Source organism: Oncorhynchus keta, chromosome 18, assembly GCF_023373465.1.
Source record: "Oncorhynchus keta strain PuntledgeMale-10-30-2019 chromosome 18, Oket_V2, whole genome shotgun sequence".
Classification (NCBI taxonomy): Eukaryota; Metazoa; Chordata; class Actinopteri; order Salmoniformes; family Salmonidae; genus Oncorhynchus; species Oncorhynchus keta.
Window position 1 is genome coordinate 39,640,941 of NC_068438.1, and position 27,900 is coordinate 39,668,840.

General features: G+C 45.3%; 2 protein-coding genes across 29 annotated transcripts; one reads left to right on the top strand and one right to left on the bottom strand.

Moving 5' to 3' along the window:
* Nucleotides 1–1,566: 1,566 nt before the first annotated feature.
* On the top strand, nucleotides 1,567–27,694 carry naalad2 (N-acetylated alpha-linked acidic dipeptidase 2). The gene is given in 21 exon segments (XM_052468894.1): nucleotides 1,567–2,129; nucleotides 2,596–2,697; nucleotides 2,858–2,983; nucleotides 9,316–9,396; nucleotides 9,510–9,615; nucleotides 9,692–9,785; nucleotides 9,862–9,957; nucleotides 10,103–10,121; nucleotides 11,024–11,069; nucleotides 15,682–15,762; nucleotides 15,999–16,118; nucleotides 17,789–17,871; nucleotides 17,983–18,046; nucleotides 18,166–18,198; nucleotides 18,201–18,232; nucleotides 26,041–26,132; nucleotides 26,340–26,430; nucleotides 26,593–26,857; nucleotides 26,941–27,022; nucleotides 27,103–27,195; nucleotides 27,295–27,694. Coding segments are annotated over 20 exon segments (1,896 nt in total). The 5' UTR covers nucleotides 1,567–2,129; the 3' UTR covers nucleotides 27,485–27,694.
* On the bottom strand, nucleotides 6,384–8,880 carry LOC127908777 (NADH-ubiquinone oxidoreductase chain 5-like). Of its 28 annotated transcripts, none has more exons than XM_052468084.1 (4): nucleotides 8,612–8,880; nucleotides 8,442–8,527; nucleotides 8,184–8,312; nucleotides 6,384–8,097 (listed from the first exon to the last, which is right to left on the bottom strand). In XM_052468084.1, the coding sequence occupies exon 4, from the start codon at nucleotides 7,714–7,716 to the stop codon at nucleotides 6,715–6,717; it is 1,002 nt and encodes a 333-aa protein (XP_052324044.1). In that variant the 5' UTR covers nucleotides 7,717–8,097; nucleotides 8,184–8,312; nucleotides 8,442–8,527; nucleotides 8,612–8,880; the 3' UTR covers nucleotides 6,384–6,714. The 28 variants fall into 28 exon arrangements, with proteins under 28 accessions (XP_052324044.1, XP_052324036.1, XP_052324045.1 ...); XM_052468076.1 differs by having other exon boundaries at nucleotides 6,384–8,226; nucleotides 8,270–8,312; nucleotides 8,399–8,527; XM_052468085.1 differs by lacking the exon at nucleotides 8,442–8,527 and having other exon boundaries at nucleotides 6,384–8,011; nucleotides 8,055–8,226; nucleotides 8,270–8,355; nucleotides 8,569–8,880.
* Nucleotides 27,695–27,900: the final 206 nt, after the last annotated feature.

Sequence of the window (27,900 nt, forward strand, 5' to 3'; positions counted from 1 at the left end):
TTATTGTGTTATTATTGACAGTGTTATTATTGACAGTGTTATTGTGACTTCTGTAGTCTTACTGCTTGTTTATGATTTATTGCAATGTTGAGGACATGCGCAAGCATTCCATTGCACAGTTTAATTTCATTCATTCATCATGTATCATGTATCCTGTGCCTATGAATAATACACTTTGATTTGATTTACAGGGAGAGTGATACTGAATCTGTCCATCTGTCAGTGTGGGTGTGTTAAGTCTGTCAGTCAGGGTGGTGTGTTAGTTTATATAACATAACATGCCTGTGTGTGTGCAAACCAGGCTGGTTTGCAAGGCCCACCAGCACAGACACAAGCCATGATGCAGGGTCCAGACGTCACCTGAGAGAGTTCCTGGATGAGATGCGACCAGAGAACATCAGAGATCATCTGAGGTACACAATTCTAGAACCCTGTTCCTCCACCACACACCTAGGACACACCTAGGACACACCTAGGACACACCTAGGACACACCATACCTAGGACATACCTAGGACATACCTAGGACACACCTAGGACACACCTAGGACATACCTAGGAAACACCCAGGACACCTAGGACACACCTAGGACACACCAAGGACATACCTAGGACACACCTAGGACATACCTAGGAAACACCCAGGACATACCTAGGACACACCTAGGACACACCTAGGACACACCAAGGACATACCTAGGACATACCTAGGACACACCTAGGACACACCTAGGACACACCTAGGACACACCTAGGAAGGACACACCCCTAGGACTATTAATGCTCAATCCTCCTCCCGCTCTCGTCCTCTTCTGACATTTCAGTCATTTAGCAGACACTCTTAACCAAAGCGACTTACAGTAGTGAGTGCACACATTTCTACTTTTCCATACTGGTCCCGCGTGGGAGTCAAACCCACAATTCTGGTGTTGCAAGCGCCATGATCTACCAACTGAGCCACAAGGGACCCCTTCCTATCTGTTTCTACACCTCTCTCTGTCTCTCTTTCTCTCTTGCTTTCTCTCTCTTTCTCTCTCTCTCTTGCTTTCTCTCTCTCTCCCTCTCTCTCTTTGTCTCACTCTCTCTGTCTCTTTTTCTCTCTTGCTTTCTCTCTCTCTCTTTCTCTCTCTCTCTTGCTTTCTCTCTCTCTCCTTCTCTCTCTCTCTGTCTCTCTCTCTCAGGAAGTTCACCCTCTCTCTCTGTCTGTCTCTGTCTCTGTCTCTCTCTCTCTCTCTCTCTCTCTGTCAGATAAAAGGGGCTGTCTCTCTCTCTCTTGCTTTTCTCTCTCTGGTACCTTATGATGTGCTGCTGTCTCTCTCTCTTGCTCTCTCAGCCCTCTCTCTCTTTGTCTCACTCTCTGTCTCTGCAGGAAGTTCACCGGTTACCCCACCTGGCCGGTACAGAGCAGAACCTCCAATTGGCTGAACAGATAAAAGGGGAGTGGCTAGCGTATGGTCTGGACTCAGTAGAGATGGTACCTTATGATGTGCTGCTGTCATACCCCAACATATCACAGCCCAACTACATCTCTATACCAGCTGGGCCACCACTCACTCACTCACACTCACTCACTCACTCACATACACATTTCATCCTTCAGTCAACAGATGTTGTTTCTAATTGAGGGTATGATAGGCAGGCCAGTTCTCAAGGACTACCTCAGGGAACTTTTTAAAACATTTTTACCCCCCTTTTTCTCCCCAATTTCGTGGTATCCAATTGTTAGTAATTACTATCTTTTCTCATCGCTACAACTCCCGTACGGGCTCGGGAGAGACGAAGGTTGAAAGTCATGCGTCCTCCGATACACAACCCAACCAAGCCGCACTGCATCTTAACACAGCGCGCATCCAACCCGGAAGCCAGCCGCACCAATGTGTCAGAGGAAACACCGTGCACCTGGCGACCTTGGTTAACGTGCACTGCGCCCACGCGCCACAGGAGTCGCTGGTGCGCGAGCCCTCCCTAACCAGGACGACGCTAGGCCAATTGTGCGTCGCCCCACGGACCTCCCGGTCGCGGCCGGTTACGACAGAGCCCAGAGTCTCTGGTGGCACAGCTAGCGCTGCGATGCAGTGCCCTAGACCACTGCGCCACCCGGGAGGCCCCACCTCAGGGAACTTTTAATAGGTTAGTTCTTGCCCCTTGGTACCATGGAGACCACATGTTAGACCAAGGTCCCTTTAGTAGGCTGATAACTAATGAGAGATAAAGCCATAGCCACTGTGTGTGTGTGTGTGTGTGTGTGTGTGTGTGTGTGTGTGTGTGTGTGTGTGTGTGTGTGTGTGTGTGTGTGTGTGTGTGTGTGTGTGTGTGTGTGTGTGTGTGTGTGTGTGTGTGTGTGTGAGAAAGAGATAAGGTGGCGTCACAGTGCTGTGATGTACACACAGGGCCCATGTGTACCTGGTTTGGATAGAAATCTGCTTATTTTTTTGTTATTGGCTATTTCCTATTGATTGTTGACTATTTGGTATCTGTCTGTATGTGTTTGTGTGTGTGTGTATGTGTGTGTGTCTCTCTCTTTGTGTCTGTCTGTGTCTGTTTGTCTGTGTCTCTTTGTGTCTGTCTTGTGCCTGTTTGTCTGTCTGTCTTCCAGATGTTCAACACTTCTCTATCAGAGCCGGTTCCTGAGGGATATGAGAATGTCTCTGACATCGTTCCTCCCTACAGCGCCTTCTCAGCGCAGGGACAACCAGTGGTAGGGTACACACACACACACACACACACACACACACACACACACACACACACACACACACACACACACACACACACACACACACACACACACACACACACACACACACACACACACAGAGAGAGAGAGAGAGACCTACCTACTGTGTGTGTTTCCTCAGGGTGACCTGGTTTATGTGAACTATGGGCGTACAGAGGACTTCTTCCAGCTGGAGAGAGAGATGGGGATCAACGTCACTGGGAAGATCGTCATAGTCAGATATGGAAATATCTTCAGAGGAAACAAGGTCTCTCTCTCTCCATACACCATCTGTCTCTCTCCCTCCCTCTCTCTTTCTCTCTCTCTCTCCCTCTCTCACTCCCTCTCTCTCCCTCTCTCTCTCTTTCTCTCTCTCCCTCCCTCTCTCCCTCTCTCGCTCTCCCCTCTCTCTTTCTCTCTCTCTCTTTCCCTCTCTCCCTCCCTCTCTCACTCCCTCTCCCTCTCTCTCCCTCTCTCTCTCTTTCTCTCTCTCCCTCCCTCTCTCGCTCTCCCCTCTCTCTTTCTCTCTCGCTCTCTCAATTCAATTGACTTTATTGACATGGCAAGTACATTATTACTTACATTGTCAAAGTATACATATCGAAAAAATAAAATAAAAAAATATATTTATATATAAATAAATGGTGTGACCAACAGCAATAATAATAGTAGTAGTGGACATGGGATTACCATTAACAACAACTACAACAGCAATATTAATAGTAGTAGTGGACATGGGATTACCATTAACAACAACTACAACAACAATATTAATAGTAGTAGTGGACATGGGATTACCATTAACAACAACTACAACAACAATAATAATAGTAGTAGTGGACATGGGATTACCATTAACAACAACTACAACAGCAATATTAATAGTAGTAGTGGACATGGGATTACCATTAACTACAACTACAACAACAATATTAATAGTAGTAGTGGACATGGGATTACCATTAACAACAACTACAAACAATATTAATAGTAGTAGTGGACATGGGATTACCATTAACAACAACTACAACAACAATAATAATAGTAGTAGTGGACATGGGATTACCATTAACAACAACTACAACAGCAATATTAATAGTAGTAGTGGACATGGGATTACCATTAACAACAACAACAATATTAATAGTAGTAGTGGACATGGGATTACCATTAACAACAACTACAACAACAATAATAATAGTAGTAGTGGACATGGGATTACCATTAACAACAACTACAACAGCAATATTAATAGTAGTAGTGGACATGGGATTACCATTAACAACAACAACAATATTAATAGTAGTAGTGGACATGGGATTACCATTAACAACAACTACAACAACAATATTAATAGTAGTAGTGGACATGGGATTACCATTAACAACAACTACAACAACAATAATAATAGTAGTAGTGGACATGGGATTACCATTAACAACAACTACAACAGCAATATTAATAGTAGTAGTGGACATGGGATTACCATTAACAACAACTACACATTAACAACAACTACAACAACAATAATAATAGTAGTAGTGGACATGGGATTACCATTAACAACAACTACAACAACAATAATAATAGTAGTAGTGGACATGGGATTACCATTAACAACAACTACAACAGCAATAATAATAGTAGTAGTGGACATGGGATTACCATTAACAACAACTACAACAACAATATTAATAGTAGTAGTGGACATGGGATTACCATTAACAACAACTACAACAACAATAATAATAGTAGTAGTGGACATGGGATTACCATTAACAACAACTACAACAACAATATTAATAGTAGTAGTGGACATGGGATTACCATGGGATTAACAACAACTACAACAACAATAATAATAGTAGTAGTGGACATGGGATTACCATTAACAACAACTACAACAACAATAATAATAGTAGTAGTGGACATGGGATTACCATTAACAACAACTACAACAACAATAATAATAGTAGTAGTGGACATGGGATTACCATTAACAACAACTACAACAACAATAATAATAGTAGTAGTGGACATGGGATTACCATTAACAACAACTACAACAACAATAATAATAGTAGTAGTGGACATGGGATTACCATTAACAACAACTACAACAACAATAATAATAGTAGTAGTGGACATGGGATTATCATTAACAACAACTACAACAACAATAATAATAATAGTAGTAGTGGACATGGGATTACCATTAACAACAACTACAACAACAATAATAATAGTAGTAGTGGACATGGGATTACCATTAACAACAACTACAACAACAATAATAATACTAGTAGTGGACATGGGATTACCATTAACAACAACTACAACAACAATAATAATAGTAGTAATGGACATGGGATTACCATTAACAACAACTACAACAACAATAATAATAGTAGTAGTGGACATGGGATTACCATTAACAACAACTACAACAACAATAATAATAGTAGTAGTGGACATGGGATTACCATTAACAACAACTACAACAACAATAATAATAGTAGTAGTGGACATGGGATTACCATTAACAACAACTACAACAACAATAATAATAGTAGTAGTGGACATGGGATTACCATTAACAACAACTACAACAACAATAATAATAGTAGTAGTGGACATGGGATTACCATTAACAACAACTACAACAGCAATAATAATAGTAGTAGTGGACATGGGATTACCATTAACAACAACTACAACAACAATAATAATAGTAGTAGTGGACATGGGATTACCATTAACAACAACTACAACAACAATAATAATAGTAGTAGTGGACATGGGATTACCATTAACAACAACTACAACAACAATAATAATAGTAGTAGTGGACATGGGATTACCATTAACAACAACTACAACAACAATAATAATAGTAGTAGTGGACATGGGATTACCATTAACAACAACTACAACAACAATAATAATAGTAGTAATGGACATGGGATTACCATTAACAACAACTACAACAACAATAATAATAGTAGTAGTGGACATGGGATTACCATTAACATGGGATTACCATTAACAACAACTACAACAACAACATTATAACAACAACTACAACAACAATAATAATAGTAGTAGTGGACATGGGATTACCATTAACAACAAATTAATAGTAGTAGTGGACATGGGATTACCATTAACAACAACTACAACAACAATAATAATAGTAGTAGTGGACATGGGATTACCATTAACAACAACTACAACAACAATAATAATAGTAGTAGTGGACATGGGATTACCATTAACAACAACTACAACAACAATAATAATAGTAGTAGTGGACATGGGATTACCATTAACAACAACTACAACAACAATAATAATAGTAGTAGTGGACATGGGATTACCATTAACAACAACTACAACAACAATAATAATAGTAGTAATGGACATGGGATTACCATTAACAACAACTACAACAACAATAATAATAGTAGTAGTGGACATGGGATTACCATTAACAACAACTACAACAACAATATTAATAGTAGTAGTGGACATGGGATTACCATTAACAACAACTACAACAGCAATAATAATAGTAGTAGTGGACATGGGATTACCATTAACAACAACTACAACAACAATAATAATAGTAGTAGTGGACATGGGATTACCATTAACAACAACTACAACAACAATAATAATAGTAGTAGTGGACATGGGATTACCATTAACAACAACTACAACAACAATATTAATAGTAGTAGTGGACATGGGATTACCATTAACAACAACTACAACAACAATAATAATAGTAGTAGTGGACATGGGATTACCATTAACAACAACTACAACAACAATAATAATAGTAGTAGTGGACATGGGATTACCATTAACAACAACTACAACAACAATAATAATAGTAGTAGTGGACATGGGATTACCATTAACAACAACTACAACAACAATAATAATAGTAGTAGTGGACATGGGATTACCATTAACAACAACTACAACATGTCACGTCTAATCAAGGTGGGTGGAATCAGGCGCAGAGAGCAGATAGCGATATGAAAGTTTATTCTCCGGTGAACAAGAAACACGGTCAACCCAATAAACACAGGGTGAAATTATCCAACACAGGATAACAGACGAACTGGAGAATAAGAACACAAGATACACCGACAGACATAGATGACAAATAAACAATCCCACACAGGATAACAGACGAACTGGAGAATAAGAACACAAGATACACCGACAGACATAGATGACAAATAAACAATCCCACACAGGATAACAGACGAACTGGAGAATAAGAACACAAGATACACCGACAGACATAGATGACAAATAAACAATCCCACACAGGATAACAGACGAACCAGAGAATAAGAACACAAGATACACCGACAGACATAGATGACAAATAAACAATCCCACACAGGATAACAGACGAACTGGAGAATAAGAACACAAGATACACCGACAGACATAGATGACAAATAAACAATCCCACACAGGATAACAGACGAACTGGAGAATAAGAACACAAGATACACCGACAGACATAGATGACAAATAAACAATCCCACACAGGATAACAGACGAACTGGAGAATAAGAACACAAGATACACCGACAGACATAGATGACAAATAAACAATCCCACACAGGATAACAGACGAACTGGAGAATAAGAACACAAGATACACCGACAGACATAGATGACAAATAAACAATCCCACACAGGATAACAGACGAACTGGAGAATAAGAACACAAGATACACCAACAGACATAGATGACAAATAAACAATCCCACACAGGATAACAGACGAACTGGAGAATAAGAACACAAGATACACCGACAGACATAGATGACAAATAAACAATCCCACACAGGATAACAGACGAACTGGAGAATAAGAACACAAGATACACCGACAGACATAGATGACAAATAAACAATCCCACACAGGATAACAGACGAACTGGAGAATAAGAACACAAGATACACCGACAGACATAGATGACAAATAAACAATCCCACACAAAACAAGGGCGGGTCAACCTACTATATATACAGCCACTAATAAACTAAACAACACACAGGTGAAACCAATCAGACAAAACCAACAGATACACGAAAAGGGATCGGTAGTGGCTAGTAGGACGGTGACGACGACCGCCGAGCACCGCCTGAACGGGCAGGAGAGCCAACCTCGGCGGAAGTCGTGACACAACAACAATATTCATGAGAACAACAATACATTAAAGCAATGGCAGTAGACCAGTGTCAACATGACTGAGAAGACACATGACCTGGCAGTAGACCAGTGTCAACATGACTGAGAAGACACATGACCTGGCAGTAGACCAGTGTCAACATGACTGAGAAGACACATGACCTGGTAGTAGACCAGTGTCAACATGACTGAGAAGACACATGACCTGGTAGTAGACCAGTGTCAACATGACTGAGAAGACACATGACCTGGTAGTAGACCAGTGTCAACATGACTGAGAAGACACATGACCTGGCAGTAGACCAGTGTCAACATGACTGAGAAGACACATGACCTGGTAGTAGACCAGTGTCAACATGACTGAGAAGACACATGACCTGGCAGTAGACCAGTGTCAACATGACTGAGAAGACACATGACCTGGTAGTAGACCATTGTCAACATGACTGAGAAGACACATGACCTGGCAGTAGACCAGTGTCAACATGACTGAGAAGACACATGACCTGGTAGTAGACCAGTGTCAACATGACTGAGAAGACACATGACCTGGCAGTAGACCAGTGTCAACGTGACTGAGAAGACACATGACCTGGTAGTAGACCTGTCCACATGACTGAGAAGACACATGACCTGGTAGTAGACCAGTGTCAACATGACTGAGAAGACACATGACCTGGCAGTAGACCAGTGTCAACATGACTGAGAAGACACATGACCTGGCAGTAGACCAGTGTCAACATGACTGAGAAGACACATGACCTGGCAGTAGACCAGTGTCAACATGACTGAGAAGACACATGACCTGGCAGTAGACCAGTGTCAACATGACTGAGAAGACACATGACCTGGTAGTAGACCAGTGTCAACATGACTGAGAAGACACATGACCTGGTAGTAGACCAGTGTCAACATGACTGAGAAGACACATGACGTGGCAGTAGACCAGTGTCAACATGACTGAGAAGACACATGTTCTCTCTCTCTCTCTCTCTCTCTCTCTCTCTCTCTCTCATGACTCTCTCTCTCTCTCATCTCTCTCTCTCTCTAGACCTCTCTCTCTCTCTCTCTCTCTCAACTCTCTCTGGCTAGACCCCCTGAGAAGACCCCCTCTCTCTCTCCCCCTCCCTCCCTCTCCCCCTCTCCCCCTCTCTCTCTCCCCCTCTCTCTTTCTCCCCCTCCCTCTCTCTCTCTCTCTCCCTCTCTCTCTATCTCCCTCCCTCTCTCTATCTCCCTCTCTCTCTATCTCCGTCCCCTCCCCCCTCCCTCTCTCCCCCTCTCTCTTCCCCCTCCTTCTCTCCCTCTATCTCCCTCTCTCTCTATCTCCCTCCCTCTCTCCCCCTCCCTCTCATCTCATCTTCTCTCTCCATCCCTCTGTAGGTGAAGAATGCGATGCTTCATGGGGCGAGCGGTATAATCATGTTCTCAGACCCTGCAGATTACTGCGCCCCAGGAGTTCAGGTACTGTACATAGAATTTCAATAAGTAGAATATACATCCTATTTAAAACAACAAAAAGAGATCTGTGAACTGAGAAACTATGTCCACTCTACTATTTGTGATGTTATATGCAGCCATACCCCGACGGGTGGAACCTTCCAGGTGGAGGGGCACAGAGGGGTAATGTCCTCAACCTGAATGGGGCAGGAGACCCCCTAACGCCAGGGTACCCTGCTAAAGGTGTGTGTGTTCGTATAGAGACATAGATGTTTCTGTGATAAAGGGGGACTATAAACATCCTCCCCCTCTCCTCCAGAATACACTTACAGGTACAACCTGGAGGAAGGGGTGGGGCTTCCTAAAATTCCAGTGCATCCTATTGGCTATCATGATGCCATCCAACTACTAAAGTGAGTATTATGATGGCAGCCAGCCACACAATTCCTATGCGTAATGTAACTTCCTGTATGATGTCACCCTTGGTAGGAATATGGGAGGAGACATCCCACCCAATAACTGGAAGGGAGCGTTAAACGTGTCCTATCGGATTGGACCGGGCTTCACTGACGGCTTCAGTACACAGTAAGACACCATATACCTCTCTCCCTCCCTTCTCTAACCTCTCGCCCTTCCTTCCCCTTCTCTAACCTCTCTCCCTCCCTTCCCCAACCTCTCTCCCTTTCCCTTCCCCAACCTCTCTCCCTTTCCCTTCTCTAACCTCTCTCAGTTCCTTCCCCTTCTCTAACCTCTCTCTCTCCCTTCCCCTTCTCTAGCCTCTCTCCCTTCCTTCCCCTTCTCTAACCTCTCTCCCTGAAGTGTCCTTCTCCCGTAGCCCTCTCTCTCTCTCCCTTCCCCAACCTCTCTCCCTTCCTTCCCCTTCTCTAACCTCTCTCCCTGAAGTGTCCTTCTCCCGTAGCCCTCTCTCTCACTCCCTTCCCCAACCTCTCTCCCCTCTCTCTCTCCCTTCCCCAACCTCTCTCCCTTCCCCTTCTCTAGCCTCTCTCCCTTCCTTCCCCTTCTCTAACCTCTCTCCCTGAAGTGTCCTTCTCCCGTAGCCCTCTCTCTCCCTCCCTTCCCCAACCTCTCTCCCTTCTCCTTCTCTAACCTCTCTCTCTCCCTTCCCCAACCTCTCTCCCTTCCCCTTCTCTAACCCTTCCCCAACCTCTCTCCCTTCCCCTTCTCTAACCCTTCCCCTTCTCTAACCTCTCTCTCCCTTCCCCTTCTCTAACCTCTCTCCCTCAGCTCCCCGAAGTCTCCCTCTCTCTCCAATCTTTCTATCCCTCTCCCCCCTCCCAAGCCAAACCCTCCCCTAACACAGATGACGCTATGGGAACCCCAGTCACGGCCGGTTGTACCACAGCTGTAGTCGAACCCCAGGCTGTAGTGACGCCGAAACTCTGCGATGCAGTGCCTTAGATCACTGCGCCACTCGGGAGGCCCTCCCCTCTCTCTCTCTAATTCTCTGGAGTGTTGCCCAGAGCAGTAGAATAGAGGTTCCTTGTGTGTTCTGTGAGAGAGAGATTGACACACACACACATTTTCACACAACGAGTGGGGCTGAGGTAGCCTGCTCCCAGTTCTGTTTGTGCTTTTGCCTACACCATTGTCATTGTCAAGAGAAACATGTTCTGCATGATGATTCCATAAGGAGTTGGCAAGAGAACAGGATCAGAGGCTAGGGGTGAGGGAGGGTGGTGAGGGAGGGGCTCTCTTTGTTCCCATCAACAACAGTGGAGGAGAATTGGGATTACTGAAACAACAACAATGTAGAGTCTCTGTCTCCTCTCTGCCTCTGTCTCCTCTCTGTCTCTGTCTCCTCTCTGTCTGTTTCCTCTCTGCCTCTATCTCCTCTCTGTCTCTGTCTCCTCTCTGTCTGTTTCCTCTCTGTCTCTATCTCCTCTCTGCCTCTGTCTCCTCTCTGTCTCTGTCTCCTCTCTGTCTTGTCTCTGTCTCCTCTCTGTCTCTGTCTCCTCTCTGTCTCCTCTCTGTCTCTGTCTCCTCTCTGTCTCCTCTCTGTCTCTGTCTCCTCTCTGTCTCCTCTCTGTCTCTGTTTCGTCTCTGTCTCCTCTCTGTCTCTGTCTCCTCTGTCTCCTCTCTGTCTCTGTCTCCTCTCTGTCTCTCTCTGTCTCCTCTCTGTCTCTGTCTCCTCTCTGTCTGTTTCCTCTCTGTCTCTGTCTCCTCTCTGTCTCTGTCTCCTCTCTGTCTCTGTCTCCTCTCTGTCTCTGTCTCCTCTCTGTTTCCTCTCTGTCTCTGTCTCCTCTCTGTCTCTGTCTCCTCTCTGTCTTGTCTCTGTCTCCTCTCTGTCTCTGTCTCCTCTCTGTCTCTGTCTCTGTCTGTTTCCTCTCTGTCTCTGTCTCCCTTTCTGTCTCCTCTCTGTCTCTGTCTCCTCTCTGTCTGTCTGTCCTCTCTGTCTCTGTCTCCTCTCTGTCTCTGTCTCTCTCTCTCTGTCTCCTCTCTGTCTGTCTCTGTCTCTGTCTCCTCTCTGTTTCTGTCTCTCCTCTCTGTCTCTCTCTCTGTCTCTGTCTCCTCTCTGTCTCTGTCTCTGTCTCCTCTCTGTCTCTGTCTCCTCTCTGTCTCTGTCCCCTCTCTGTCTCCTCTCTGTCTCCTCTCTGTCTCTGTTTCCTCTCTGTCTCCTCTCTGTCTCTGTCTCTCTCTCTCCTCTCTGTCTCTGTCCTCTCTGTGTCTCCTCTCTGTCTCTGTCTCTGTCTCCTCTCTGTCTCTGTTTCCTCTCTGTCTCTGTCTCCTCTTCTCCTCTCTGTCTCTGTCTCCTCTCTGTCTCTGTCTGTCTCTCTCTCTCTGTCTCCTCTCTGTCTCTGTCTCCTCTCTGTCTCTGTCTCTGTCTCCTCTCTGTCTCTGTCTCCTCTCTGTCTCCTCTCTGTCTCTGTCTCCTCTCTCTCTCTCTGTCTCTGTCTCCTCTCTGTCTCCTCTCTGTCTCTGTCTCCTCTCTGTCTCTGTCTCCTCTCTGTCTGTTCTCCTCTCTGCCTCTGTTTCCTCTCTGCCTCTATCTCCCTCTCTGTCTCTGTCTCCCTCTGTCTCTGTCTCCTCTCTGCCTCTGTCTCCTCTCTGTCTCTGTTCTCTGTCTCTGTCTCCTGTCTCTGTCTCCTCTCTGTCTGTTTCCTCTCTGCCTCTATCTCCTCTCTGTCTCTGTCTCCTCTCTGTCTCTGTCTCTGACTTTCTGTGTCTCCTCTCTGTCTCTATCTCCTCTCTGCCTCTGTCTCCTCTCTGTCTCTGTCTCCCTCTGTCTGTCTCTGTCTCCTCTCTGTCTCCTCTCTGTCTCTGTTTCCTCTCTGTCTCTGTCTCCTCTCTGTCTCTGTCTTCTCTGTCAACAACAATGTCTGTCTCTGTCTCCTCTCTGTCTCTATCTCCTCTCTGCCTATGTCTCCTCTCTGTCTCTGTCTCCTCTCCTTCTGTCTCTGTCTCTCTCTCTGTCTCCTCTCTGTCTCTGTCTCCCTCTGTCTCTGTCTCTGTCTCCTCTCTGTCTCTGTCTCTGTCTCCTCTCTGTCTCTGACTCTCTCTCTGTCTCCTCTCTGTCTCCTCTCTGTCTCTGTTCTCTGGTCTCCTCTCTGTCTCCTCTCTGTGTCTCTGTCTCCTCTCTGAACCTTTCTGTCTCTCCTCTCTGTCTCTGTCTCTGTCTCTCTGTCTCCTCTCTGTCTCTGTCTCCTCTCTGTCTCTGTCTCCTCTCTGTCTGTTTCCCTGTCTTCTCTGTCTCCTCTCTGTCTCTGTCTCCCTCTCTGTCTTGTACCTGTCTCCTCTCTGTCTCCTCTCTCTCTGTTTCCTCTCTGTTTCTGTCTCCTCTGTCTCCTCTCTGTCTCCTCTCTGTCTCTGTCTCCTCTCTGTTTCTCTGTCTCCTCTCTGTCTGTTTCCTCTCTGCCTCTGTCTCCTCTCTGTCTTCTGTCTCCTCTCTGTCTCCTCTCTGCCTCTGTCTCCTCTCTGTCTCTGTCTCCTCTCTGTCTCTGTTTCCTCGCTGTTTCTGTCTCCTCTCTGACTCTGTCTCCTCTGTCTCTGTCTCCTCTCTGTCTCCTCTCTGTTTCTGTCTCTCTCTGTCTCCTCTCTGTTTCTGTCTCCTCTCTGTTTCTGTCTCCTCTCTGTCTCTGCTCTGTCTGTTTCCTCTCTGTTTCTGTCTTCTGTCTCCTCTCTGTTTCTGTCTCCTCTGTCTCTGTTTCTGTCTCCTCTCTGTCTCTGTTTCCTCGCTTCTCTGTCTCCTCTCTGTCTCTGTTTCTGACTCCTCTCTGTCTCTGTCTCTCTCTGTCTCCTTCTCCTCTCTGTCTCCTCTCTGTCTCTGTTTCCTCTGTTTCTGTCTCCCTCTTTCTGTCTCCTCTCTGTCTCCTCTCTGTCTCTGTCTCCTCTCTGTTTCTGTCTCCTCTCTGTTTCTGTCTCCTCTCTGTTTCTGTCTCCTCTCTGTCTCTGTTTCCTCTCTGTCTGTTTCTCTCTGTTTCTGTCCTCTCTGTTTCTGTCTCCTCTCTGTTTCTGTCTCCTCTCTGTCTTTGTCTCCTCTCTGTCTGTGACTCTCTGTTTCTGTCTCCTCTCTGTCTCTCTGTTCTTGTCCCTCTCTGTCTCTGTTTCTGTCTCCTCTCTGTCTCTGTTTCCTCGCTGTCTCTGTCTCCTCTCTGTCTCTGTTTCTGACTCCTCTCCTCTCTGTCTCTCCTCTCTGTCTCTGACTCCTCTGTCTCCTCTCTGTCTCTGTCTCCTCTCTGTCTCTGTCTCCTCTCTGTCTCTGTTTCCTCTCTGTTTCTGTCTCCTCTCTGTTTCTGTCTCCTCTCTGTCTCCTCTCTGTTTCTGTCTCCTCTCTGTCTCTGTCTCCTCTCTGTCTCTGTCTCCTCTCTGTCTGTCTCCTCTCTGTTTCTGTCTCCTCTCTGTATCCTCTCTGTTCTCTGTCTCCTCTCTGTCTCTGTTTCTGTCCCTCTGTCTCTGTTTCCTCTCTGTTTCTGTCCTCTCTGTCTCTGTTTCTGTCCTCTCTGTCTCTGTCTCTGTCTCCTCTCAGTCTCTGTCTCCTCTCTGTTTCTGTCTCCTCTCTGTCTCCTCTCTGTTTCTGTCTCCTCTCTGTTTCTGTCTCCTCTCTGTCTCTGTAACCTCTCTGTCTGTTTCCTCTCTGTTTCTGTCTCCTCTCTGTCTCACTCTCTCTGTTTCTGTCTCTCCTCTCTGTCTCTGTTTCCTCGCTCTCTGTCTCCTCTCTGTCTCTGTTTCTGACTGAAACACAACAATGTAGAGTCTCTGTCTCTCTCTGTCTGTTTCCTATCTGTTTCTGTCTCTCTCTGTCTCCTCTCTGTTTCTGTCTCCTCTCTGCCTCTGTCTCCTCTCTGCCTCTGTCTCCTCTCTGTCTCTGTCTCCTCTCTGTCTCCCTCTGTCTCTGTCTCCTCTCTGTCTGTCTCCTCTCTGTCTCATCTCTGTCTCTGTCTCCTCTCTGTCTGTCTCCTCTCTGTCTCTGTCTCCTCTCTGTCTGTCTCCTCTCTGTCTGTCTCCTCTCTGTCTCTGTCTCCTCTCTGTCTCCTCTCTGTCTCCTCTCTGTCTCTGTCTCCTCTCTCTCTCTGTCTCCTCTCTGTCTGTTTCCTCTCTGCCTCAGTCTGTCTCTGTCTCCTCTCTGTCTCCTCTCAGTCTCCTCTCTGTCTCTGTCTCTGTCTGTTTCCTCTCTGTTTCTGTCTCCTCTGTCTCCTCTCTGTCTCCTCTCTGTCTCTGTCTCCTCTCTGTCTCCTCTGTCTCCTCTCTGTCTGTTTCCTCTCTGCCTCTGTCTCCTCTCTCTGTCTCCTCTCTGTCTTGTCTGTATTGTCTCCTCTCTGTCTCTGTCTCCCTCTGTCTGTTTCCTCGCTGTTTCTGTCTCCTCTCTGTCTCCTCTCTGTCTCTGTCTCCTCTCTGTCTCTGTCTCCTCTCTGAATTTCTCTCTGTTTCTGTCTCCTCTCTGTCTGTTTCTGTCTCCTCTCTGTCTCTGTTTCTGTCTCCTCTCTGTCTCTGTTTCCCTGTCTCTGTCTCCTCTCTGTCTCTGTTTCTGACTCCTCTCTGTCTCTGTCTCCTCTCTGTCTCTGAATGTCTCCTCTGTCTCCTCTCTGTCTCTGTCAGTCTCTGTCTCTGTTTCCTCTCTGTTTCTGTCTCCTCTCTGTTTCTGTCCTCTCTGTCTCCTCTCTGTTTCTGTCTCCTCTCTGTTTCTGTTCCCTCTGTCTCTGTCTCCTGTCTGCAGTCTGTTTCTGTCTCCTCTAGTTCTCTGTTTCTGTTCTCTGAATGTTCCCTCTGTCTCTGTTTTCCTAGCTGTCTGTCTCTGTTTCTGACTCCTCTCTGTCTCTGTTCTCTCAGTCTCTACTCCTCTCTTGTTCTCAGGAAGGTGTGAACATCCACACCACAACCAGGTGACCCGGATATACAACGTCATCGGGAGGTTACGAGGGGCCGTGGAGCCAGGTACCACTTCCCATAGCCTTCTCTGAATGTTCTAGTAAGGGCCTGTTCCCGTTTATGGAAGCCAGGGGACAAGACTGGAGACAGTCTGGTACACAGTCTAGCTTCCTCTACACAACTCAACACCAACAACTATCATCACTGTTTTGTTCAAATACCTGGCACAACACTTGTTCACAACAGAATTAGGATCACCGTAGATGATGATTGTGACCCCCTCCTCTCTCCGTTGTTGGCAGACCGCTATGTGATCCTTGGGGGCCACCGGGATGCCTGGGTGTTCGGGGGGATCGACCCGGTAACGGGAGCTGCCGTGGTGCACGAGAGTGTAAGGAGCGCCGGGAAACTGCTCAGAAAAGGTGTGTGGGGGGGTCAGATTAACACACACATGCATTTAAAAACACACACACACAGACCACTATGTACTGAGACAAGTCTTTATGACTACAGCTGCATCATAAAGACATAAAACAGCAGACACAGGTGTAATCTGCTTGCAAAACTCTGTATGGATGACTGGTCTCATGCTGTAGCAGTCTGGAGTAGTTCTCTGTATTGTTCTAGAATGTTCCCATATTGTAGCAGTCTGGAGTAGTTCTCTGTATTGTTCTAGAATGTTCCCATGCTGTAGCAGTCTGGAGTAGTTCTCTGTATTGTTCTAGAATGTTCCCATATTGTAGCAGTCTGGAATAGTTATTTGTATTGTTCTAGAATGTTCCCATATTGTAGCAGTCTGGAATAGTTCTCTGTATTGTTCTAGAATGTTCCCATGCTGTAGCAGTCTGGAATAGTTCTCTGTATTGTTCTAGAATGTTCCCATATTGTAGCAGTCTGGAATAGTTATTTGTATTGTTCTAGAATGTTCCCATACTGTAGCAGTCTGGAATAGTTATTTGTATTGTTCTAGAATGTTCCCATGCTGTAGCAGTCTGGAGTAGTTCTCTGTATTGTTCTAGAATGTTCCCATATTGTAGCAGTCTGGAGTAGTTCTCTGTATTGTTCTAGAATGTTCCCATACTGTAGCAGTCTGGAATAGTTATTTGTATTGTTCTAGAATGTTCCCATGCTGTAGCAGTCTGGAGTAGTTCTCTGTATTGTTCTAGAATGTTCCCATGCTGTAGCAGTCTGGAGTAGTTCTCTGTATTGTTCTAGAATGTTCCCATATTGTAGCAGTCTGGAATAGTTATTTGTATTGTTCTAGAATGTTCCCATGCTGTAGCAGTCTGGAATAGTTCTCTGTATTGTTCTAGAATGTTCCCATATTGTAGCAGTCTGGAATAGTTATTTGTATTGTTCTAGAATGTTCCCATGCTGTAGCAGTCTGGAATAGTTCTCTGTATTGTTCTAGAATGTTGCCATATTGTAGCAGTCTGGAATAGTTATTTGTATTGTTCTAGAATGTTCCCATATTGTAGCAGTCTGGAATAGTTATTTGTATTGTTCTAGAATGTTCCCATGCTGTAGCAGTCTGGAGTAGTTCTCTGTATTGTTCTAGAATGTTCCCATATTGTAGCAGTCTGGAGTAGTTCTCTGTATTGTTCTAGAATGTTCCCATATTGTAGCAGTCTGGAATAGTTTTGTATTGTTCTAGAATGTTCCCATGCTGTAGCAGTCTGGAGTAGTTCTCTGTATTGTTCTAGAATGTTCCCATGCTGTAGCAGTCTGGAGTAGTTCTCTGTATTGTTCTAGAATGTTCCCATATTGTAGCAGTCTGGAATAGTTATTTGTATTGTTCTAGAATGTTCCCATGCTGTAGCAGTCTGGAATAGTTCTCTGTATTGTTCTAGAATGTTCCCATACTGTAGCATTCTGGAATAGTTATCTGTATTGTTCTAGAATGTTCTGTCAGGCCTGTTTCCTCATATTATGTTTGACTCTGAGAAGTGCTGTATATTTTATAGGTTCAATGCATTTTGCCAAGTGTGTGTTTTCTATGGACTTTGTGCGCGTGTGCGTGTGCGTGTGCGTGTGTGTGTGTGTGTGTGTGTGTGTGTGTGTGTGTGTGTGTGTGTGTGTGTGTTCACTATAGGCTGGAGGCCCAGGAGGTCCATAGTATTTGCCAGTTGGGATGCAGAAGAGTTTGGACTGCTGGGATCAACAGAGTGGGCTGAGGTACTACACTCATTATGTGAGGTTGTGGCGAAACGTGTACTGTAGTGCTCTGGTAACAGAGATGACTAAACTCTAATCTAAATGTCTGTCCTGTCTCTTTCTCCTTGACAGGAAAACGCCAAAGTGCTGCAGGAGAGAGCAGTGGCTTACATCAATGCAGACTCAGCAATAGAGGGTGAGTTTGTGTGTGTGTGTGTGTGTGTGTGTGTGTTGGGGGAGGGGGGTTGTGTGGGTTGTCACATGTGAAAATGACACTCAGGTGTGTGTGTGTGTGTGTGTTTTTGTGTGTTGCAGGTATGTACACATTGAGGATAGACTGCACCCCTCTCTCCACACCTTGGTGTACGACATCACCAAACAGGTAAACTTAAATCAGCTGTCTATCAACTGTCTATTTCAGGATTACACTGTGGCACGTTTCTTTCCAGGAAGTAGCGTTGGAGTTTTTCAACACTCTTTGAATGGTATTCAATGGGCAAAAACATAACGAATGGTTTTCGGCACACAAACTTCATAAAAGGCATCTTGCAGAAGTTAAATTAATCCACAAACACAAATGTAATTTTTATATTGTGGTGGAAATTCTACCTTTAACTAATAAAGTCCCTCCATACATACTTCCTCTAACAGTAGCTCAACGGTTCCCCAAGTTGGACAAGCAAGCGCCTTTGACTGTCGGCCCAGATGATGTATGGTCGTACTGGTCTCACACAGAGAACATGAGTCTTTGGCCCAGAAACAGGCTCCAAACAGAACAAGAGCTCTGTTACTGGTGCGCGTGATATAACCTTTACTATGTCTCCGATCAAGAGGAACCAGTCCGTTTCTGTCAATTGTTGGCTGAGTGGCCAGACATCCTGGGGTCATTCTACACACTCAAACAGTCAGGACAAGCCTCTACTAATGAGCACACACACTTTTCTATCTTCTGTCTGTAGTTGTTTCTTTGCAGCAATTTGACAATGATTGTCGGATTCACGTCTCCTCTGAACAGTTGATGTTGAGATGTGTCTGTTATTTGAACTCTGTGAAGTATTTATTTGGGCTGAAATTTCTGAGGCTGGTAACTCTAATGAACTTATCCTCTGCAGCAGAGGGAACTCTGGGTCTTCCTTTCCTGTGGCGGTCCTTATGAGAGACAGTTCCATCATAGCGCTTGATGGTTTTTACGACTGTACATGAGGAAACATTCAACATTGTCCGTATTGACTGAACTTCATGTCTTAAAGTAATGATGGACTGTTGTTTCTCTTTGATTATTTGAGATATTCTTGCCATTATTCTTACCATAATATGGACTTGGTCTTTTACCAAATAGGGTTATCTTCTGTATACCACCCTACCTTGTCACAACACATCTGGTTGGCTCAAACACATTAAGAAGAAAAGCAATTCCACAAATGAACTTTTAACAAGGCACACCTGTTAAATTGAAATGCATTCCAGGTGACTACCTCATGAAGCTGGTTGAGAGAATGCCAAGAGTGTGAAAAGCTGTCATCAAGGCAAAGGGTGGCTACTTTGAAGAATCTCAAATATATTTTGATTTGTTTAACACTTTATTGGTTACTACATGATTCCATATGTGTTACTTCATAGATTTGATGTCTTCTCTATTATGTCAATCCAAGATGGCGTAGCAATCGGACGTGTGTTTTGTCTTGTCCCGTCCTGTCTAGTGTAAATATAGTTTTCTTCGTTTTTTTCTGTATATATTTCGTACATATTTTAATCTCACTTTCAAACTAGAGCTGAATATACTCTCCTGCAACCCGCATCACCCAATGTGGTACGGATCTGCTTTTTCTATACTTTACTTTAGAACCGGAACCACCATCAGAAGCTAGCCAGCTAACTAGCTACTAGCTCGTACTCAGTTAGCCATTGCTAGCGGTCTTCAAAGCTAACTAGGACACCAGCGCGACATCAACCCAGAGCATATCAGACTGCTCTTTCTCTACCACATCTCCGGATTCCTACCGCAAGCTCTGAACCTTTACACCGGATCATCGCAACTAGCTAGCTGCAATCCGAGTGGCTACTCCTGGCTAACGTCTCTGTCCCAAAACAAGCTACAGTTAGCCTTGAGCTAAGCCCATCTCCCGACTAGCCGAAGAGGCCCAACAATACCTTTTTGCCAATTGGCCTGGACCCTTTACTGCCGACACGGAGCCCCGCCGATCCATCACGACTGGTCCGCCGACATAATCGTCCGAGGTGGTTTCAACAGTTGCGACATCGCCAAAGATTCATCTGCTGGCCAAGGCCCGCGAGCTTTCTGAAACGCTGTGTCTCCAGCTCACCCAGCGCACTAGAGCTCCTAGCATACTCCTGGGCTACAATTACCCGGGCCCACGACCGGTCTGTCGATGTCACCGCAAGAAGAGGAATAAACAGACTCACCCCATCGCGACGTCCCCCAAAGGTTAGCTCTCTAGCCCTCGCTATCTCCCTGCTTGCTAATTCGGCCTGCTAACGGCTAGCTTGTCTAGCCCGGGCCTACGAACTGTTAGCTTGTTAGCACAGGCCTGCTAACCTTTTGGCTCACTGCATTCCAAACACTCTGAACCCATTTACTTTCTATCTCTCTTTGATTTTTATTTTGTTTATACCTTCCGGAAACCTGCCTCACCCACTGTGATACGGAATCGCTATCACCTTTAATTTTTATTTTATTTTTATGACACACTCAAGAACCTCCAGACGCTAACCAGCTAACTAGCTACAAGCTATTTAGTCATTGTTAGTTTTTTTTTTTTTTTAAACCTGGATAACACTCGCCAGCCCAGCTTCCCTGCCCATCCACCACTGCCCCTGGACACTGATCTCTTGGCTACATAGCTGACGACGCTGGACTGTCCATTAATCACGGTACTCCATTCTGCTTGTTTGTTTTATCTGTCGGCCCAGTTGCCTAGTCAACGCCATTTTACCTGCTGTTTGTTGTGCTAGCTGATTAGCCTCGCCTACTGTTTTTAGCTAGCTTTCCCAATTCAACACCTGTGATTACTGTATGCCTCGCTGTATGTCTCTCCCAAATGTTAATATGCCTTGTATACTGTTGTTCAGGTTAGTTATCATTGTTTTAGTTCACAATGGAGCCCCTAGATCCACTCTGCATACCCCTGTTACCTCCTTTGTCCCACCCCCACACATGCGGTGACCTCACCCATTACAACCAGCATGTCCAGAGATACAACCTCTCTCATCATCACCCAGTGCCTGGGCTTACCTCCGCTGTACCCGCACCCCACCATACCCCTGTCTGCGCATTATGCCCTGAATATATTCTACCATGCCCAGAAACCTGCTCCTCTTATCCTCTGCCCCCAACGCTCTAGGCGACCAGTTTTGATAGCCTTCAGCCGCACCCTCATACTACTCCTTCTCTGTTCCGCGGGTGATGTGGAGGTAAACCCAGGCCCTGCATGTCCCCAGGTACCCTCATTTGTTGACTTCTGTGATCGAAAAAGTCTTGGTTTTATGCATGTCAACATCAGAAGCCTCCTCCCTAAGTTTGTTTTACTCACTGCTTTAGCACACTCTGCTAACCCTGATGTCCTTGCCGTGTCTGAATCCTGGCTCAGGAAGGCCACCAAAATTCAGAGATTTCCATACCCAACTATAACATCTTCCGTCAAGATAGAACTGCCAAAGGGGGCGGAGTCGCAGTCTACTGCAGAGATAGCCTGCAAAGTAATGTCATACTTTCCAGGTCCATACCCAAACAGTTTGAACTACTAATTTTGAAAATCACTCTCTCCAGAAACAAGTCTCTCACTGTTGCCGCCTGCTACCGACCCCCGTCAGCTCCCAGCTGTGCCCTGGACACCATTTGTGAATTGATCGCCCCCCATCTAGCTTCAGAGTTTGTTCTGTTAGGTGACCTAAACTGGGATATGCTTAACACCCCGGCAGTCCTACAATCTAAGCTAGATGCCCTCAATCTCACGCAAATCATCAAGGAACCCACCAGGTACAACCCTAACTCTGTAAACAAGGGCACCCTCATAGACGTCATCCTGACCAACTGGCCCTCCAAATATACCTCCGCTGTCTTCAACCAGGATCTCAGCGATCACTGCCTCATCGCCTGTATCCGCCACGGAGCCGCAGTCAAACGACCACCCTCATCACTGTCAAACGCTCCCTAAAACACTTCTGTGAGCAGGCCTTTCTAATCGACCTGGCCCGTGTATCCTGGAAGGACATTGACCTCATCCCGTCAGTTGAGGATGCCTGGTCATTCTTTAAAAGTAACTTCCTCACCATTTTGGATAAGCATGCTCCGTCAAAAAATGCAGAACCAAGAACAGATACAGCCCTTGGTTCACTCCAGACCTGACTGCCCTCGACCAGCACAAAAACATCCTGTGGCGGACTGCAATAGCATCGAATAGCCCCGTGATATGCAACTGTTCAGGGAAGTCAGGAACCAATACACGCAGTCAGTCAGGAAAGCTAAGGCCAACTTCTTCAGGCAAAAGTTTGCATCCTGTAGCTCCAACTCCAAAAGTTCTGGGACACTGTGAAGTCCATGGAGAACAAGAGCACCTCCTCCCAGCTGCCCACTGCACTGAGGCTAGGAACACGGTCTCCACCGATAAATCCATGATTATCGAAAACTTCAATAAGCACTTCTCAACGGCTGGCCATGCCTTCCGCCTGGCTACTCCAACCTCGGCCAACAGCTCCGCCCCCGTAGTTCCTCACCCAAGCCTCTCCAGGTTCTCCTTTACCCAAATCCAGATAGCAGATGTTCTGAAAGAGCTGCAAAACCTGGACCCGTACAAATCTGCTGGGCTTGACAATCTGGACCCGCTATTTCTGAAACTATCTGCCGCCATTGTCGCAACCCCTATTACCAGCCTGTTCAACCTCTCTTTCATATCGTCTGAGATCCCCAAGGATTGAAAGCTGCCGCAGTCATCCCCCTCTTCAAAGGAGGAGACACCCTGGACCCAAACTGCTATAGACCTATATCCATCCTGCCCTGCCTATCTAAGGTCTTCGAAAGCCAAGTCAACAAACAGGTCACTGACCATCTCGAATCCCACCGTACCTTCTCCGCTGTGCAATCTGGTTTCCGAGCCGGTCACGGGTGCACCTCAGCCACACTCAAGGTACTAAATGATATCATAACCGCCATCGATAAAAGACAGTACTGTGCAGCCGTCTTCATCGACCTCGCCAAGGCTTTCGACTCTGTCAATCACCAAATTCTTATCGGCAGACTCAACAGCCTCGGTTTTTCGGATGACTGCCTTGCCTGGTTCACCAATTACTTTGCAGACAGAGTTCAGTGTGTCAAATCAGAGGGCATGCTGTCCGGTCCTCTGGCAGTCTCTATGGGGGTGCCACAGGGCTCAATTCTCGGGCCGACTCTTTTCTCTGTATATATCAATGATGTTGCTCTTGCTGCGGGCGATTCCCTGATCCACCTCTACGCAGACGACACCATTCTATATACTTTCGGCCCGTCATTGACACTGTGCTATCAAACCTCCAAACGAGCTTCAATGCCATACAGCACTCCTTCCGTGGCCTCCAACTGCTCTTAAACGCGAGTAAAACCAAATGCATGCTTTTCAACCGATCGCTGCCTGCACCCGCATGCCCGACTAGCATCACCACCCTGGATGGTTCCAACCTTGAATATGTGGACATCTATGTACCTAGGTATCTGGCTAGACTGCAAACTCTCCTTCCAGACTCACATCAAACATCTCCAATCAAAAATCAAATCCAGAGTCGGCTTTCTATTCCGCAACAAAGCCTCCTTCATCACGCTGCCAAGCTTACCCTAGTAAAACTGACTATCCTACCGATCCTCGACTTGATGTCATCTACAAAATGGCTTCCAACACTCTACTCAGCAAACTGGATGCAGTCTATCACAGTGCCATCCGTTTTGTCACTAAAGCACCTTATACCACCCACCACTGCGACTTGTATGCTCTAGTCGGCTGGCCCTCACTACATATCGTCGCCAGACCCACTGGCTCCAGGTCATTTACAAGTCCATGCTAGGTAAAGCTCCGCCTTATCTCAGTTCACTGGTCACGATGGCAACACCCATCCGTAGCACGCGCTCCAGCAGGTGTATCTCACTGATCATCCCTAAAGCCAACACCTCATTTGGCCGCCTCTCGTTCCAGTACTCTGCTGCCTGTGACTGGAACGAATTGCAAAATCGCTGAAGTTGAGACTTTTATCTCCCTCACCAACTTCAAACATCAGCTATCCGAGCAGCTAACCGATCGCTGCAGCTGTACATAGTCTATAGGTAAATAGCCCACCCATTTTCACCTACCTCATTCCCATACTGTTTTTATACTGTTTTTATTTATTTACTTTTCTGCTTTTTGCACACCAATATCTCTACCTGTACATGCCCATCTGATCATTTATCACTCCAGTGTTAATCTGCAAAATTGTACTATTCGCCTACCTCCTCATGCCTTTTGCACACATTGTATATAGACTGCCCATTTTTTCTACTGTGTTATTGACTTGCCAATTGTTTACTCCATGTGTAACTCTGTGTTGTCTGTTCACACTGCTATGCTTTATCTTGGCCAGGTCGCAGTTGCAAATGAGAACTTGTTCTCAACTAGCCTACCTGGTTAAATAAAGGTGAAATAAAAATAAAATAAAAATAAAAAAATTATTCTACAATGTAGAAAATAGTTTTTTTTTAAATAAAGAAAAACCCTTGATTGAGTAGGTGTGTCCAAACTTGACTGGTACTGTAAATTACTGCGTTTTCATGAATTTGATCAAGCCCATTCAAAAGACTAGGGGATACAGAAGTAAACAGAAGAGGTGTTTACCTTCACAGGGTGTAGACTAGAGGTCGACCAATTAATCGGAATGGCCGATTAATTAGGGCCGATTTCATAACAATCGGAAATCTTTTTTTTTTTTTTTTTGCACCTTTATTGAATCTTTATTTAACTTGGCAAGTCAGTTAAGAACACATTCTTATTTTCAATGACGGTCTAGGAGAGGTGGGTTAACTGCCTCATTTAGGGGCAGAAAGACAGATTTTCACCTTGTCAGCTCGGGGGATCCAATCTTGCAAACTTACAGTTAACTAGTCCAACGCAATAACGACCTGCCTCTCTCTCATTGTACTCCACAAGGAGACTGACTGCCTGTTACGCAAATACAATAAGCCAAGATAAGTTGCAAGCTAGCATTAAACTTATCTTATAAAAAACTATCATAATCACTAGTTAACTACACATGGTTGATGATATTACTAGATATTATCTAGCGTGTCCTGTGTTGCATATAATCTGACTGAGCATACAAGTATCTAAGTATCTGACTGAGCGGTGGTAGGCAGAAGCAGGCACGTAAGCATTCATTCAAACAGCACTTTCGTGCGTTTTGCCAGCAGCTCTTCGTTGTGCGTCAAGCATTGCGCTGTTTATGACCTCAAACCTATCAACTCCTGAGATGAGGCTGGTGTAACCGAAGTGAAATGGCTGGCTAGTTAGCGCGCGCTAATAGTGTTTCAAACGTCACTTGCTCTGAGCCTTGGGGTGGTTGTTTCCCTTGCTCTGCAGGGGTAACGCTGCTTCGATGGTGGCTGTTGTCGTTGTGTTGCTGGTTCGAGCCCAGGGAGGAGAGGGACGGAAGCTATACTGTTACACTGGCAATACTAAAGTGCCTATAAGAATATCCAATAGTCAAAGGTTGATGAAATACAAATGGTATAGAGGTAAATAGTCCTATAATTTCTACAACCTAAAACTTCTTACCTGGGAATATTGAAGACTCATGTTAAAAGGAACCACCAGCTTTCATATGTTCTCATGTTCTGAGCAAGGAACTTAAACGTTAGCTTTCTTACATGGCACATATTGCACTTTCATAAACACTTTGTTTTTGCATTATTTAAACCATACTGAACATGTTTCATTATTTATTTGAAGCTAAATTGATTTTATTGATGTATTATATTAAGTTAAAATAAGTGTTAATTCAGTATTGTTGTAATTGTCATTATTACAAATACATTTTTGTATTTATTTTTAAATCGGACGATTAATAGGTATCGGCTTTTTTGGTCCTCCAATAATTGGTATCGGTATCGGCCGACCTCTAGTGTAGACCGACATAGTCCCAGACTATAACTGAAACACCAATACCTCTCTGTAGGTGTCCAGTCCAGAGGAGGGAGAGGAGGGGTTGTCTCTGTATGAGAGCTGGCACAAGCGCGACAACTGGACAGATGACCGCGATGCACCCCGGTCAGACCCAATACCAACCACAATAGACTTATCACTCTGATCACATGCACTTTTACTGATTGATTTTATTTACATTTTAGATTTTTGTCATTTAGCAGATGCTCTTATCCGGACTGACTAATTTGGTGTATAAAAAAATTATATTTATGAACCAACCTCTTGTGGGTTTCTCCCTCCCTCCCTCCCTCCCTCACTCCCTCCCTCTAGGATCAGTAAGCTGGGTTCAGGCAGTGACTTTGAGGCGTATTTTATCCGACTGGGCATCGCAGCAGGCAGGGCCCGATACACCAAGAACAGGGTGAGAGGGACATTGTTCTGGGGGGCAGGCGGGTGAACCCGGAGACAGGAGCACATTGCAGATGTCCTCCCAATATGGGGGTCATCATTGGGCATTTAAAGTAGGAAAAACCATTCATGTTTATTCATGCAAACAAACCGTTGTGTGTATTCTACTTTGTAGAAGACAGAGCGGTACAGCAGCTACCCAGTGTATCACAGTGTGTATGAGACCTTTGAGTTGGTGGAGAGGTTCTACGACCCTTCCTTCCGGAAGCTCAGAGCCGTAGCTCAGGTCAGGGGAGGCCTCATCTTCCTATTGGCTGATTCCCAGCTCCTCCCCCTGGATGCCAGTCAATACGCTGGCTCTCTGACAAAGTACGCCCACACCATCGCTCAGCTGGGACAAAAACACCCAGATGCTCTTGTGAAATACGGGGTATCATTCGGTAAGAGAAAACACATGTTTACATACAAAGACACTCATTCTGAATCCCCCGTCACCTACAAAGTCTAATTTGTTTTTGTCCAGATTCTCTGTTCTCTGCGGTGGAGAACTTCACTGTGGCTGCTAGGGATTTCCATGAGCGTCTCACCACTCTGGACAGAACAGAGTAAGAGAAAGCGTGTGTGTGTGTGTCATGTTTATTGTTGTGGAAGTGTGTTAACAGGTGTGTTCCCCCTACTCTCTCAGCCCTATACAGATACGTATGGTCAATGACCAGCTAATGTACTTGGAGAGAGCCTTCGTGGACCCGCTAGGTTTACCTGGCCGACCATTCTACAGGTGAGAGCCAGCTGCAGCACATACTCAGTGCTGTGTAATGTCTTCATGATCAGTTTAGAATCCCATTTTATTTTCTCTCACCCTCTTCCCTCTCTTCAGACATGTGATCTTTGCTCCCAGCAGTCATAATAAATATGCTGGCGAGTCCTTCCCTGGCATTTATGATGCGCTGTTCGACATCGAGCGTACAGCCAATCCCAAACAGGCGTGGGATGAAGTGAGGCGACAGATCAGCATCGCTGCGTTTACCGTCCAAGCTGCCGCCATGACACTCACACCTCCTGCCTAACGAAAAGATCTCTCTCACACACACACACACACACACACACACACACACACACACACACACACACACACACCAACTGAGAAAGACACACCAGCCCTGCCTTACACTCCATGCTTTATCTGAGCCAGTAGTCTGAAGCCACATCCTCTCCCATCGCTATCTGGCTGCTTTTAGTAAAACTGCACCATTTTGAAAATAAAAACAGACTTTTAATGAAGTAATGGTTTGTGAACTTCATCCCTCTGGTATAAAGATAGCCCATCCTGAGCAGTGTAATTACAATGTAGGTGCAGAGTTTCATTACGTTGTGTGATAGCAAAGAGTGAAACTAAATCACAGATTTAACAACCCAAAACAAAGACAGTTAAAGTACGACCATGATGAATGATAAGGTAAGAGAACATCGTTTGACCAGTTAA

Coding starts and splice junctions, on each gene's coding strand:
- LOC127908777 (XM_052468084.1), bottom strand. CDS start 7,716: ATGTCTGTCGGTGTATCTTGTGTTCTTATTCTCCAGTTCGTCTGTTAT.